This window comes from Grus americana, chromosome 2, assembly GCF_028858705.1.
Source record: "Grus americana isolate bGruAme1 chromosome 2, bGruAme1.mat, whole genome shotgun sequence".
In the NCBI taxonomy this organism is placed as follows: Eukaryota; Metazoa; Chordata; class Aves; order Gruiformes; family Gruidae; genus Grus; species Grus americana.
This window is the reverse complement of record NC_072853.1, coordinates 58,851,185-58,867,461: the sequence shown is the minus strand read 5'-3', so window position 1 is coordinate 58,867,461 and position 16,277 is coordinate 58,851,185. Positions and strand designations below refer to the sequence as shown.

General features: G+C 39.1%; 1 protein-coding gene across 1 annotated transcript; it reads left to right on the top strand.

Annotated features, from left to right (window-relative positions):
• Positions 1-679: 679 nt before the first annotated feature.
• Positions 680-15,174, top strand: MC2R (melanocortin 2 receptor). Its single transcript, XM_054818290.1, has 2 exons — positions 680-700; positions 11,348-15,174. Exon 2 carries the CDS (start codon positions 11,502-11,504, stop codon positions 12,459-12,461), a length of 960 nt encoding a protein of 319 aa, XP_054674265.1. The 5' UTR covers positions 680-700; positions 11,348-11,501; the 3' UTR covers positions 12,462-15,174.
• Positions 15,175-16,277: the final 1,103 nt, after the last annotated feature.

Below are 16,277 nucleotides of genomic sequence, written 5' to 3'. Positions count from 1 at the left end.
AATGCTATTCTCCTCTATTTGTTTCAGTAATAGGGACTACCGCCTCTTCATGAAATACTGTTAAAGCTCAGTACGTTTTTTACCTTCATGTTTATTACGTTTTATTTTTATGAATTACAGTTCTCTGTAATGATCACTTAAATTTATCAGGACTGGTATAGTTGGACTTTGATGCTGCGGAGTTCTCTCTACCTCATTAGCTTTTCAGTTCAGCTACTAGTTGTGTCTTTAGTAGAGGTCTTAGATTGAAAAACAAACATAGTGACAATCATCTTGATGGACAGTGAACATCCTATGACATCCCAACCATCTACCTGCATGTTTAAATACTATTTATAATACAGACCATGGTCTTTTTGTGAATACACTCCTTGATTTACAGTCTGCCAAATATTAGGAAGGGAGGTTATAAAGACTGGGAGTAGCTGAAAGGGTAATCCTACTGAAACATAGAATATTTTCCCTTTGACTGGGTATCTTTTTTTTTTTTTTTTCTTATAGATGTTTTCAGAGACAGTGGATGATTTATTTTAAAGTGACCCTAATTCAAGGTTATGCCAATGAGACAACTGTCTTTCTCTTTGATTTAGATGTTCCAATCTTTCCTTTACGCAAAGACGATGTTGGCTTCATTTCCTTTATAAATAATCTTGCTCCCAGAGTTACCAGCACACTGACTCACAAGTTGTTTCACTAGCAGGTAAGTGGAGGTTTACTAAATCTATCTAAAACTCAGAAAGCCTGCTTGGAGAAAGTAGTGAAAGATGCAATGTTATTTGTGGAATGAAGAAGTGCCATATTTCTAATGTTCCCTAAAATCTTTTGTCTTACAATCATTCTTCTTCAAAGCAAAATTTTGCCAGTGTTTTTATGCCTCTTTTATGAAGTTTGAGTAAGATTTTCCTTTTTACCACCTGAAGAAGTTAAGCTATATAGTAAGAAAGCTTCTGCTAAAATGTTTCTTATCTTTCGGATACTGCTTTGCCTGCTTCATCTCAGTTTATTCACTGCATCAGCCAGAGGCCACACATCTCTCAGAGACTTTCTGACCGGTCAACAATGACTCTTCTTCTGTATCTGGTCCGGGAATTATGCAAGGATGTCTACTCCTGCCTGGTAGCATTCACTCTGCTGCAGGGAGACTGAATTCTGTTCACTTCCTCTAGTGTAAATACTGAGCAATTCCATCGATCTACCTGATATTATTGTAGATTTTCAGGAGTATAACTGACAGAGGACTGTGTGGTTTGTTGCACTCTAACTGCCAGTATTCTTAGATACTTAATGCTGTGGCAATCTGCAGCACACAGCAAAGGAAGGCAGAGGACAGCAGAGGCCTCTGTCCTTGAAGGAGATGACCACAAGGAAAATTGGGGCAGAATAAATGCCTATATTTAACACATGTTGTTGTAGATACCTAAACTAACGTTTATCCTCCGACTCTCCTTGTTACTTTTTTTAGACCAGAAGCAGAAGCCAAATGACACCACACACACACACACACACACACGCATGTTATTCTGTGATACCTGTGCAGAAATGGAAATACCTGTTCTACCACAGCCCCGTTGCTGTGGGGCTCCATATCCTAATGCACAGAAAAGACAAGCTAGAATGACCTAATTTGTTGTATCTTCATAAACCTCCCACACCTCTCCAGAGGTGGGTTTGGATGGCAGCACACCTTTTTCAATGAGATTTTTTTCTACTTCTACCTATAGTAGAAGCCATGCCGGCACTGGAAGACAACAAGCAACCAGACTAAAGCTTTATGTGGCCACTACTCCAAATAGAAGCAGATTTTTATGGGCTTGCAGAATTTGGGTTTGAGTCTTCCCACCTTGTTTTCCTGTTTATTATTTCTCCCTCCCAGATAGATGGGCATGAAGATGGCTCTGAAAAGACACATCCCAAAGAGGTGTTTTCTTCACTCTGCCCCCATCCTATAGGATTCCCAGAGAAAGTAACCATGTGTTGAGCTCATTTTTTAACCATTGTCTTTTCACTATTTTTACTGGTGTTTTTAAGTAGCTCCCAGGAGAGAAGATCCTGTATCTTTCATGCATTTTTTTTCAGTAAGAAAGACACACCTGGGTTTACAAGGCAGTGCATTTAAGCAGCAGTGAATGCAGTATAAATCCACATCCTCGTTTTCTGTCATTTAAAAATATAAAATATTATTCTAATGGTTCCATCCACTTTAAATATTTCTTTGTTTGCAACTACTGGAGCAATCACAGCCAGAGAAAAAGATGGGTGGCTCCTAGGAGGGCTGCTCTCTTTAGAGCAGAAACACAGAACTTCTTTTTCAAGAAATGGTTAATGCTTTCGTGTACAGGAGATTTCCTTGATGCTTGTTGATAACATTTCTGTGATGGCTCTATTACTGGCAAACTTAATGATTTACTGGAAAGAATAGGAACAGAGCAGTGGCCTCGGAAATGTCACTTGAAGGCCTCTTGATTGATTTTTACAATGATCCCAAAGAACTATTTGTCCTATATTCAAATTCACTATTATTTTTCATTCCTTGTAGAAAGTTACAGCTATACGTAGGCTTAAAATTTATTTATTCTGGAAGTAAATAAGAAAGAATAGTGTAATAAAAGCTGACTATGAGGTCTGGAGCACAGCAACTAATGTTTCAAAAAGCATGAATCAGCCTACTACAATCTTAATAAAGAAACATATATTTAGTAGGCATTGATCATTGTAGCTTTGCACCAAGTCACTCAAATGGATTGAGTTTGATCTCCTAGAGTGAAGGATGTGACCAAAGGGTGTAAGTACATCACTTCCAAAGCAATTACGTGCATCAGGAGCAGCAAGGGGTTTTTTATTCCTTAGGTAGATTATGTTACAAATTACAGTAGACTAATAATTACATTTCTTAATGTAATATATCACAACTTTACAACGCAACAGCAGTTTTATGGAGAGTGAGACTGCATGGGTTCCAAAAAAACCCCAAACAACTCTCATGATCCCACATACTGTCCAGCTGCAAACACAGGGGAAACCTTCACTGAGTTTCATTCCCTTCCCTGATAGCTGTGTAGGAAATTACTTGTAAAAGCTCCCCCTCCACAGGGCACAGCGTACTGTCTGCACGGGTGGGAAGGCCCCTCCAAAGTGCAAGTACTGGATAAGGAAGCAAAACACCAGTCACTCTGCATTTACAGCCATTGATTTTCTACAAATTCTAGTTTTTCTCTCTATAGATTGCTCGTCTTCAATAAATTGTCCACACACTTAATATGAAGAAGGCTATTTCACCAATGACTTTGTGGGCATTCTGTGTTTATGTCTCATGACACGACAAGCATTTTCATATAACCTCCAACACTTTATGGAATTTTTTCTAGTTCCAGAAACTTGAGATAACAGCATACCTCACGGTCTCAGCAATTGTATGTGAAAAATGATACTGCTGCAAGGAGTTAATCAATTAGGAAGTATTTCCTGACTTTTCAGCTTTAATTTCTTTTTCTCACTGTCATTTTAATGGCCCTTGTCATTTCCTTCATAAACATCCTAAATAATTCCTTTTCATCTCTGCTATTGCAAAGATAATTTTTAAGTATATTGAGAACTCAGTCCATCTTTTCTTCATCATTTTTACTTTTCTTGCTTTCAGTATCTTTGCTGAAATACCCAGGGCTGCACATGTTTTGAGTGAAACTACACTAGCATCATATAGAGAGAAGCAGCCCTGGCCAATAAGTTTCTGCATAGTTTAGAGGCTTTATTGCATTTTTGTTGGCAACAAAATCATGGCATATGGAATATACCTAAGCTTAAATACAAATGAGGAAATTTTTCCTGACAGTGACATTTTTTCTTATTCATAAAACAAGCACATAATTGTGTTATTTCAAGGTTGATCTTAAGGGGAGAAGAAAAAGAAGTATCCATAATAAATAAACCCATCTTTCAGATTTTCTTCATCTCTATTCTCTGCAAGACCTCCAGTCTGTCCAGTTTCTGATCCAATCAGAAAATTCTTTTTACGCAGTTTCCAAAGTCAGGAAAAAACTTAGTATATAGAATTCTCTTCAATGTATACATGCATAGCTGACATAAATTTCAGCAAGTGTGATGTGGAGCCTAATTTCACTCTAGAGATGCTGCTTATAGGGAAACCACAGCTATAATCATGTGTGTAAAATTTTGCTAGTAATTAGTTGGTGTATGTGTGACTTCAGATACAACAATATTTTTTTCTGTATTTAGCTTGTATATATATGCACTTCCTTTTTTTTTTTTTTTTTTCTCCTCTTTGCTGTTTGGGTTTTTTGGTGTTTTTTTTCCAAAAAGTACTGTCTCTATGTCTATCAGTGTGAAGTTAATTCTAAGTAAGTACTAGACACTGAAATTATATGGGATTTATATTCATTATTCTGATGCAGTAAATCTCCAAGACAAATGGCAGTGAACACTTTTATAAAACAAACATTTATCTAGGTCTGATGCCAGTTCATGAAATTGAAATTAGGCTACATAACACTATATAGCGTCTTGGGCACATGTGAGCAGGTAGCGTAGCTGTAATCAGTCATTAATACCAGGCTAACCCTATTTTGTTGAACACTAGAGGGAGATCAAAGCAAAAGAATAAATGACCTAATAGCTTATGGATACTAATTGGTGATGTTCATAAAATTTCAACTGACTGTAAGATGAAACACCAGGTATCATAGTATCTTAATTTTTCATCATAGTTTTCACATGGCCTTATTTGATATTGTTTTACCTAGAATGTAATTTTGAAGAATGAAAAAAAAAAAAACTTTGAAGGAAAAGGACTGTGCTTATATCAGTACCTCGATTAATGTATTCTGTATTAAATTAGTTTTTCATATGACATACCTTTCATTCAATAAGATTGAGATTTTAGCAACTGAACAATGAAACATAAGCACACAGTCCATCTATCTCACTGTCTTCTGAACTCACAGTACTTTGTTCTACTATGTACCTGCAGCTGTAAGCAGGGGAAACTAGTGCTTCTGCAAGACCTTCCCCAGAAAGAGATATTTCTGTTAGACCTAAAGGCAAGCTGAGACTGTTCACATTCAGAACAGGATGGAGATTGATGCTGTCACTCTTTTGCCATCACAACTGCCATTTTGTTCAGTGTTTGCTGAATCAGGCTCTGTGTGCCCTTTTTCACTTAGCTGCTTGTTCAGGGCTAAGCCCAGCTGGTAGACAAAAAGAAATACCCATTCGAAAGCATAGGGAATAGCCCGTCCTCATGGCTTACCTTCCTATAACAGGTCCAGTCCCCTGTGTCTCCATGAGAGCCATTGCTCACCTAGTGAAGAAAAGAAATAAAAATTTTAAAAAAGTTTGTGCTTTCATTTGTTTTACAGCTTTAAAAACTAAGTCTCCACATCAATGTTTTTAAGTGGCTTGTTTCCTTCTTAAATGTCTTCTATATATGTAAAAGCTGGAAACAAGGAAAAAAAGGTAATTATCCATAGGTTTTTGTCAAGCATATTTTGATGCAAATTTGTAACAGCTTGAATGGAAGTGGCTGAAAATTTATATAACTCCCATCCACTGAATATGGGGCTCATGCTGTCATTTTCAGAAAAAGGTTGGGAGAGCATAACTGGTCATGCACAGCTTGTCCAATTACCTCCACAAGGGTTTAATGTTCCACTATGACCAAGTTTTAGAAGGAGAACCAAGCTGAACCATCACCAGGTCCCCTGATGCCCAAGGTACTTTTGTTTAAGCCAACGAGTGTTTTTACACTTGAGGACAAAATGTTAGAGGTGATGGCATCAGAAGGGATTTGTTAACACATTGGAGACTTTTTTGGATTGAGAAAAAGTCATGGTCTTTTAAGTGACAAATAAGTACCTCTGTATATACTGTGAAGTATAATGTATATACTGTCCCTGAAACACACAACACTTATTCTTTTTCATTCCTAATAAATTACTTTTTAAAATATATATATATACATAGAAGGACAGGGAACTAATACATTTCATGGTTCTAGAAACAAAACATTGCATCTACATAATTGGCCAGTTATCACAGCTGCTTTGTGAAGTCCAAAAGCAGAAGAGACTACTCAATACCCTTTCAGTTTTTATTTACTGCTAGCTGTTTAGAGAGCAAATACAGCTTGGGGTCTCTCCAATAACGGGAAGTATGGTTTTCTAGTAAAAAAAATAATAGATGCAAAAACACCTGGGAAATTATACAGTATTTAAAGTATATAATTTCTTTACTATACCTTATCATTATAGTTCATAGCTGAAATTACTTTTGTTGCTACTACAGCTGACCAGGCCAGTTTATTTAACATTTTGGGACTGAGGGAAGTGTGTTATTTATTTAGTTAATGAATACATTTTCATCCAATAAAAAAATAAAATAAAATAAAGTGCAGACCTATTACTCCCAGATATTGCGGGTGCTAAGTCATCGCATTTACATTGTAAAGAAAATTGAATTTTTGTAATCAATAGGCACTGGGCACACAGGAGAGAATTATGCTTTTTGTCCAAGGCTAAGCCTGCACATTGCTGAGAGCTCACAGCATCCATGGAGGCACTTTCAGCCTTGTCACAAGCGGTAGTACTGCGGCTGGCTTTTAGCTGTGTAATATATAGTGGTGCAAACATGCTTTGCAAGTGTCAGAGTGTTGTAAAGAGCCAAACCATCATCATGGTGAATGAATACAATTGGTAGGTAATCTGAATTCTATTTGTTTCCTAAGTTTGTACAATATTGTCAGTATAGTTTCTGGTCCTGGCTTCCAGTCTCCCAGCTTCCTGCTTCGTCTTGCTTTAGGTAACTACAAATTGAATAGAAATTGCTGATAATATTACAAATGTGTGCTTTTTTACTAGTTTGACTATTGCCATCAGCTCATTGCCCATTATACCACCTCAGGAGACTGCCTCTTTCTACATGAATAATGCTTCTGAATAATCCAGTGTTACTCAGCTGTTGATTTCTCCCTCCAGGACCTAATTTAAACGTGAAAAAGAATGGATTGAGGTTTTTGCAAGTTTTGTGATACAGCTACATTTGCAAATGTGTTTCAAACTTAAGGGGCCTTTTTTTTCATTCATTGCTTTTTGACTGTTTTACATTTCTTGCTACAGTCAGGCAAACATTCTTAGATTGTGAATGACCTCAAGAAAGGTAAAATCCAAATAGTTCAGCCATTGCCAGGAAAAAATAATTGTAGTATAAAGCACTCAAGTTGTTACTTCTATTTTTAACAATTCTGACACATAAAAGCTAGCTGTGAAAGGCTGACTTTGCAGATACCTGCAAAAGATAAATCTGAGGTCTTTCAGAGGCGGTGTTGGTGAGCAGCATGAACCCTTTATCTAGACAATACAATGATGAAGCAAACTGGCAAGGTCTTGACAGTGGAGAGGAAATCTGTTGCATATAAGCTGTCTCTGGTAGTGCAAACAACGCAGGAGGGTAAAAGGTTATTTTTCACCTGATGATTAGCATAGTCACCATTTATCAGCAGTCCCAGCTAACCTGGGAGGTCCCAGTTGACTGGAGGTTAGCCAATGTCACACCCATCCACAAAAAAGGATGGAAAGAGGATCCAAGGAACTACAGGCCTGTCAGTCTGACCTCGGTGCAGGAGCAGGTTATGGAGCAGATCATCTTGAGTGCCATCATGTGGCATGTACAGGATAACCAGGTGATCAGGCGCAGTCAGCATGGGTTTATGAAAGGCAGGTCCTGCTTGACTAACCTCATCTTCCTCTATCACAATGTGAGGGAAAGGCTGTGGATGTTGTCTACCTGGACTTTAGTAAAGCCTTTGACACCATTTTCCACATTCTCCTGGAGAAACTGGCTGCTCATGGCTTGGACAGGTGTATGCTTCACGGGGTGAAAAACTAACTGAATGGCCGGGCCCAAAGAGTTGTGGTGAATGGAGTTAAATCCAGTTGGTGGCTGGTCACAAGAGGTGTTCCCCAGGGCTCAGTACTGGGGCCAGTTCTATTCAATATCTTTATCAATGATCTGGTTGAGAGGGTTGAGTGCTCCCTCACTAAATTTGCAGATGACACCAAGTTGGGCAGGAGTGTTGATCTGCTGCAGGGTAGGAAGGCTCTACAGAGGGATCTGGACAAGCTGGATCAATAGGCCGAGGCCAGCTGTATGAGACTCAACAAGGCTCAGTGCTGGGTTCTGCACTCGGGTCACGACAACCCCATGCAATGCTACAGGCTTGGGGATGAGTGGCTGGAAAGCTGCCTGGCAGAAAAGGACCTGGGGGTATTGGTCAATAGCCGGCAGTGTGCCCAGGTGGCCAAGAAGGCCAACAGCGTCTTGGTTTGTACCAGAAATAGTGTGGCCAGCAGGACGAGGGAAGGGATTGTTCCCTGGTACTCAGCACCGGTGAGGCCACACCTTGAGTACTGTGTTCAGTTTTGGGCCCCTCACTACAAGAAGGACATTGAGGTGCTGGAGTGTGTCCAGAGAAGGGCAACAAAGCTGGTGATGGGTGTAGAAAGCAAATCTTATGAGGACCAGCTGAGGGAACTGGGGTGGTTTAGCCTGGAGAGCCTTATCGCTCTCTACAACTACCTGAAAGGAGGTTGTAGCTAGGTGGGTGTTGGTCTCTTCTCCCAAGTAACCAGCGACAGGAACAAGAGGAAATGGCCTCAAGTTGTGCCAGGGGAGGTTTAGATTGGATATTGGGAAAAATTTCTTCACCAGAGGGGTTGTCAAGCACTGGAACAGGCTGCCCAGGGAAGTGGTTGAGTCACCATCCCTGGAGGTATTCAAAACACACATAGATGTGGCACTTAGGGACATGGTTTAGTGGTTGGACTTGGCAGTGCTAGGTTAACAGTTGGACTTGATAATCTTAAAGGTCTTTTCCAACCAAAACAATGCTATGATTCTGTTATTTATAGCTTTGTGTGAAATGACCTTGGCTCTAATTTCTGTAGCCAGTGGAAATATGCATCCAAGCTCCAAGGTGTCTTCTTTTTCCATTAGCTTTTAGGACACACTGAGGATACTCATCATGTTCACAACAGCTTTACATCTCATGTGTAGTCTGTCTGTCTTGCATTGCTTAGAAATGTCAGACTACCTCATGCACGCTACCTGGTAGATCTGTAGCAGTGAAAGAATCCTGTAAATGCGCAATTTACTGCAGATGTATGATATGATGTGTATTACATAGATCAAGCACTGGATTTACTACTTGTGTACATCAATGTATACACAGATATTTCCATCTGGGAAGTCTGAGACAGAAATATGACTGTGCACCACACTGAAGCATCAGAAAAGGAGATAATTGGCAACATCCTTGATGGAACCCTAATAAAATAGCATGCAATAGCCATGTATACATGCCGAAATGAGAATCTCTGAAATAAGAATGCCTTTTTCTGGCTTTCTATTGATTGTTTTGAAACAACATTAAGTGGTATAACGTAATCATTCAGTTTACTGTAACTGCTCTAAAGCCCTTAAAAGTTCTGTTCTAACCAAATGTTATACTTGATATGAAGTTACTATAAAATTATATGCAGAAGATATATCTTGCCATTCATAATACTATATGTTTTCAGTGAAGGAACCTTTATGTTTGTCAGGCAGATTAGTTAGGCAGTATGGCTATATCAAAAAATAAGCATTATTGAAAAACTGTTCTGAGAAAATAGTGACTTAAATGCATTTTCACCAACTGATTGTCCTGTTTAAATCCCATCAAAATGTGGCTTTTTCTGAAGTGTCCATGTTGACTTTCTATTAAGAAAGAAAATTAAGTTGTTAAACAGATTGCTACATTAGAAATCATAAAACTTAACTATGACAGTAGCTCTACGTGAGAACAGGAAAAACACATCATTACAAAGACATTGCTAAGACTCTTAGTAACTCCCTCCTTCACATACCAACAGATGTTGACCTAATTGTCTTTGGGAATGCCCATGAGTGCTGCAGTGCAGTACAGTTCATTTATTCCACTACACAGCCTTTGTTTTCAGATAAGTATGGGTACTTTCTTGCATGTCTTCTTTTAAGTGAGCTTGTTTCAATTGAATTCATGACGGCTGGTGGTCCAAGTCTCAGCATTCTTCGCCACAAGCAGCACCTTACTGGCAATCTCAGCAGATAACATTAGCCAGCCCAGGTCAGAAACCTGTTTTCCATTAAAAAGTAGCCAAACACATTCAGCTGCATTAAGGCTAATGATATTCAAGCAGCAGTTCAGCTGTCCTGATTACAGATACCCACTGACACTTGCAGAGGGCATTGTATACAAAGTAATTAAAACTTTTGACTTCTCTCTTTGAAATAGTAATAGAGTGTATCATGGCATTTGGCAACCCTGACTATGAACAAATGTCCAAAGGAATTTCAGGACTTACTGGTATGAAAGTGCCAAACAATTAAAAGCTGTTTTGAATTTAAAAACAGAGGGAGAATATATCTGTTCTTTAAAAAAGGGTATATTCCAAATAGCAACTGCATCTGTGTTTCACAAATAAGGCTATAAAAACTACAAGAAAAAGTGGGACTTATTGTTTATGGGTAACATCCAAGCTCAATTAATATCACATCTATTTATACATTAATGAAAAGCCTAAAAAGCCTAATCCTTTGGAAATATTCCTATCTGTTTTAATGTAATTTAGATAGGATCATTATGGAGAAAGAAAAACATCATCTTGATGCTGAAATAAACATTTGGTCTTTTAGATAGCTGTAAAATACAGCCAAGAAAATATTGTACTTTGGATCTTAATCTGCATTATAATTATGCTAATTGAAACAAAAGATGGTTTCAATTTAGATGAAAAGGAAGCCTCTCACTAGTATCTAACATGCTTCTAGAAAAATATCAATATTTACAAATGTTCACATCTAAATTGAGGGCATTTTATTTCACCATCAACAGTGTGGTCGTAAACACGTTACTGTACTGGACAACAGTTTATCTTGGCTTTGGTCGCATTTGTGTCTAATAATACTGTGAATCTTGTGAGAAATGCCAGACTGTCTCAAAACAAACAGCTGGACCAGTAAAGATTGCCAAACTCTTGAAGTCTGTCAGATCAGTTTCAGTAAATGCTCATTGGTAAAGAAAACTACACATATATTTTTAAAGCTGCTTTGAAGTTAGAGGAGAATTTACACTTTGTTTTCCTCTAAGGCTCAGCAAAGCCTGGAGGAGCTCTTATTTTAGCCAAACCAACTTTGCCTCTCTCTGAGGATGATATATGTGCATTCCACTGCAATAGGTGATATTTCAAATCTCTATTTTTGCCATATCTGTGTGGTAAATTTCTTCTTGATATTTATGTTTCTACATGTTTTATTGTAGGAGAAATTCAAAACATTTCAGTTAAGTCTTTAAATTGCTCCAGATGAAGGAGAAAGTCTTCATCAAAAGAAGAATGGTCTGACTCACAGGTCAGCTTCAAAATAAAGCCAAACCTGAGAAACAACAATCCAAAATCTTTCCACGATCAGAAGAAATGAGCACTGAGAGACCTTCCAACCTAATCAAACACCCAGGGCAGACAAGCATTCCTTCCCTCGAAAATATAAGTGATTTCTCCTTAAATGTCACTGACTGCACCCAGGTCGTGGTGCCAGAGGAAGTGTTTTTCACCGTTGCTGCTGCTGGAATACTGGAAAATCTGCTTGTCCTTATTGCTGTCGTGAGAAATAAGAATTTGCACTTGCCCATGTACTTCTTCATTTGCAGTTTAGCCATTTCAGACATGTTAGGGAGCTTGTACAAAACTCTGGAGAACATCTTTATCATCTTGTGCAAAATGGGGTACCTGACACGCCGTGGGGATTTTGAGAAAAAGCTGGATGATGCCATGGATTCCATGTTCATTCTGTCTTTACTGGGGTCGATTTTCAGCTTGTTAGCTATTGCAGCAGACAGATACATCACCATCTTCTACGCTTTGCGGTACCATAACATCATGACACTAAGAAGGGCTTTGGTTATCTTGGCAGTCATTTGGACGTTCTGTGCTGGCAGTAGCATTGCTATTGCCCTCTTCTCCTATGAAGCAGCAACAGTCATTCCCTTCACCATCCTGTTCCCTTTAATGATGTTTTTTATACTGTGCCTCTACGTCCATATGTTCCTCCTGGCTCGATCTCATGCTAAAAAGATCGCCTCACTGCCAACCAGCACGGTCCATCAGAGAACTAACATGAAAGGAGCCATTACACTGACTATTTTCCTTGGAGTTTTCCTTTGCTGTTGGGCTCCCTTTGTTCTTCACATCCTCTTAGCAAGGTTTTGCCCACATAACCCTTACTGTGCCTGCTACATGTCCATTTTCCATGTGAACGGGACGCTCATAATGTGCAATGCGATCATTGACCCTATGATATTTGCATTCCGAAGCCCAGAATTACGGAGTACATTTAAGAAGATGTTCTGCTGTGCCAGGTCAAGCTGGAACTGGTAAACACTTCATGAAAAATGAAGATTGTAGAAGCACACCTATGGGGTGCTGTGCAACATCAGTTTGCAGAGTTAAAAATACCAACAGTTACGCCCAAAGTAATACTATGCTTGTAGGATACTGCCAGTGATTTTCAGAGGGCTACCAAAGAATGCATAAAAACTAAGTATGCACACGAATCTTTGCCAACCAGACCCCTAGAAATATTACTGATTAATTCTGCAGACGATTTTCATGCAAGTAAAAAAAAAAAAACCCTGTATCTTAACTATCTTTTGTCATTTCAGAAAAGCTCAAATATAAATCTTCTGCATCAAGTATTACATTACCCCAGAGATGAGTTTATGCCAACTCATTTTGTATCAGTAATTTCAATTTAAGGTGTATGCTATTTTAAAATTCTGTTGTTTAAATCACAATGAAATGAACATTTGTTTCTAAACTGTACATTTATATAAAAGTCTATGATAAAGTAGAATATATGGCCATGTAATTGGATTTTGCTGGAAAAGTGAATTCATGATTGTTCTTTAACATCTAGTCTCCTTAAAATCATGCAATTAGTGTTCTCTAAGTTTCAAAAATAACTTTTGGTGTGTGAGTCCAAGAGGAGAAGATATTTTTAGTGACTGAAGAGTTTTTTCCAACATAAAGTTGTTGTGGCAGCAAAGACAGGTTTTGAATTTTAAAACCCTAAAGCCAGGTCTGGACTAGCAAAGGGAATTGCTGAGCTTGCCAGCTCCCCATTGGAAGTCCCTGGGCCAGTTTGCTTTAATAAAATAATAAGCTTTGCAGACAGTAAAAGAACTTGATTCAGTCATGCCTTTCTAAACACGCCACAATAAAGAATTCAAAAAATAAAATACCAGAGAAAAAATTCAAAGACCTCCAAGGAAGTCAGCCACCTGGATAAGGAATCAGCCAGCCAGTCTGGAAGGATGAAACAAAGCAGTTTGCAACTTACAAAATCCTTGTGAGAAAATTTCAAATTGTCCCTGCCAAAATAATACAAAACTCACAAAACTTTAAGGCAAAATAGTTTTCAACAGCAAAACATCCTGAAGCGGTCCAGAGCATATGGTGAGGAATTAACCTCACTATAATTCAGTGGAGTTATTCAGCTGTGACAGAAAAAGAATATTTAGTAAGAGACAGCCATGAAACTGAGAAAGCCAAGGCACGGCTAGAAGAAGAAGGAGAGGAAAAGATAAAGTCTATTAGAATTCATAGATAAATAGAATCATTTACTCCAATGGAACACTAAGCAAAACGGGAATTTCAAGATATATGGAATATGGACCAAACCATACATTTTCAGGGGGACTTAGGCTTACAGCTAAAGATACAAGAAAGGGACAATAAACCTATAGAACCAAGCAAAGAAAATATCTTAAATGGGAAAAGAGACACTGAAATAAAAAATTTTCAAAACTATATATTTATTACAAAACTATATATTTATTACAAAAAAAGCTTTATCTATAAAATGCAAGTTCAGAAGGGAGTTCAGATATAATCACACATTTTATTTTAATGAGAATTTTTTCCTTTCCATCAAAAGCAGAACAAATGTAAAGCTGCACAGCAAGAAATGACTGTTAGACCAGGGGGGAAGAAAGAGAATTACACAATATTAAAGGCAAGGCAAAACAAAAGACCTACAGTACCATAATACCCTGTGCACACAGTTGATGAGCTTCAAAATGATAAAAAACTTTGGACAGAAAATTGTGATTTAGGCAGCTCTTATGTTAACTCTGAAACACATGAAATATCTACTAAATATACCTTTCCTCAAAACTTTATTTTCCATCTGCTTCCGTAAAGACATAGTTAAGAGAGCTAAGTAGCCTTCACCATGTTAGAAGTCACAGCATCTTGTAAGGAAGTCCATTCTAACTCTACAGATGCAGTCTCCATGTTCAGATTGAGCTCTGCATATGTAAATTTTAATAAAATATGTACAATGAAAAACTAACCTCATAACTTCTAAACACGGAGGAGTAATCATTAAAGAAAACAGTATACGTTTAGCACTGCAAAGAGAAACATCCAAGACAGTCTCGAGTCAAAATCCAAAATTCAGCAATAAAGCATATCATTGAAACTTTTCTGTATAAAGTCCTTTGCGAAGGACTCCTTGTCTTGTGGGGATGCTGGCAGTTAGGGCTAGGAAAGGGACAAGTGTGAGAGCCCAGGCTGGGGGTGGACATGGCCATGGCTACAGCAGGCCCCAGATGGGGCCACCAGCTACTGCTTTCTTCTACCACACCAGCATGTGGCAGCTCAGGGTAGTCCTGAGACAAGAGTGGCTTGGTCTGGAGGAAACAGGACAACTTGGACCTGGCTGCCTTTGGCCCTCATCTGACTGCCCTCACCTACACAAGAGTCTCGGGAACTGGCTGGCGCCAACCTTCCTCGCAGCATCCCCAGGCCCAGGGAAAAGAGGAGGGGAAGTGGTCGCTCACAGACCCTGGGAGCCAGAGGCCAGCTCTCATCCCCACACTGCCACCACTTTGCTTTGCAACAAGGACCTGGGCTCCCACCTTGCCACAAAGCCAGACCCCCAGACCATGCTAAGGGGAGAGTGGCCAGAGGCAAGAGCATTGGACAAGGCACCATTCCCACCCTCATCCCAGATGTCCAGCATGTCTTATGGGTTTCCCCACTGCCCTGCCTACTCTGCAGCCTCAAGAAATAGCTGGGAGAGGTGGCACTCTACTGCCATGGTTCCAGAGCTACACCAGGAGACCTCAGACAGCCTGCGTGGGGCACAAACTGCTCACCAAGCAGCTGGGCTCACTCCCTCCTTTTCATTACCCATGCCTCACCCTCGACCTAAACCCCTAAGGCACCTAAGATAAGAACTTAAGATACAAAATCCATCCTACAAGCTCACCTTTGATCCCCTTCCTCTTGACAGAGCAAACTGTCCTCCAGTAACCTAGCATCTGTCCACTCCTTCCCAATCTGTCCCACTGTCTTTCCCAGCACCATCCCCAAGCCTCCATCCACCATTTACCTGCAAAACAGGACGCAGCTGTGGTTATGTAGGTTATGGCCCAGTGAGATTTTTTTTTCCACCTGGCTTGTTAAAACAAAGAGTCAACACTTAGGCAGCAATTTTTTGGCAGGTTTTATCCCACATTGTTTTCTTTGACTTGAAAGTATTTCTGCACTTACCGACACTGGATCTCAGATCGCCGTGAGATCCAAGCACTGTCCAGAATTGGCTCCCACCTGATGTTACCAGGAATTAACTGCCTGTTCTTTGTTGTAGACTACCTGCTCTCATCTCTGAGTGGATACACTCAGAACAACATCCAAAAGCATTTGTTCATGCCATGATGCCTGAGCAGCACCTCAGCTTGTGATTTGAGGTTACATCTTTAAACTGGTGGTAGAAACTTGATGGCTGTTACTGACTCTAATACCCAGACAGCCAGCAAGACTGGGAAAAAGCTGCTACATAAGGGGATCTAAGACAAAGCACAGAGTAGCGAGGCTGTAAATTATAAGAGCTGTCTGTTCTCCATTTTTAATGTGTTCAGAACAACAGAACTTGCCATGTTGTCTGTGTACATTTGTAAGAAATGCAGATCCTATGCATTTGCAATACAACTGAAATCTGTCACAATATTAGATCTCAAGCTGAGCTTAAGGGTTATGTAAAAAAGTCAATATAAAATTCAAAAGACATATAAAAACTTTTTTTTTTCCAGTTTGTGCTAGTTATTATTAAAAGGAGCATTCATTTGAAAATATTTTCTTTCTGGGGAAGCAGAGTCAGGAAGAGCACAAAATATTCTTGAATAAAAA

Bases quoted from the DNA above. Each gene is read 5' to 3' on its own strand.
- MC2R (XM_054818290.1), top strand. From the start codon at position 11,502: ATGAGCACTGAGAGACCTTCCAACCTAATCAAACACCCAGGGCAGACA.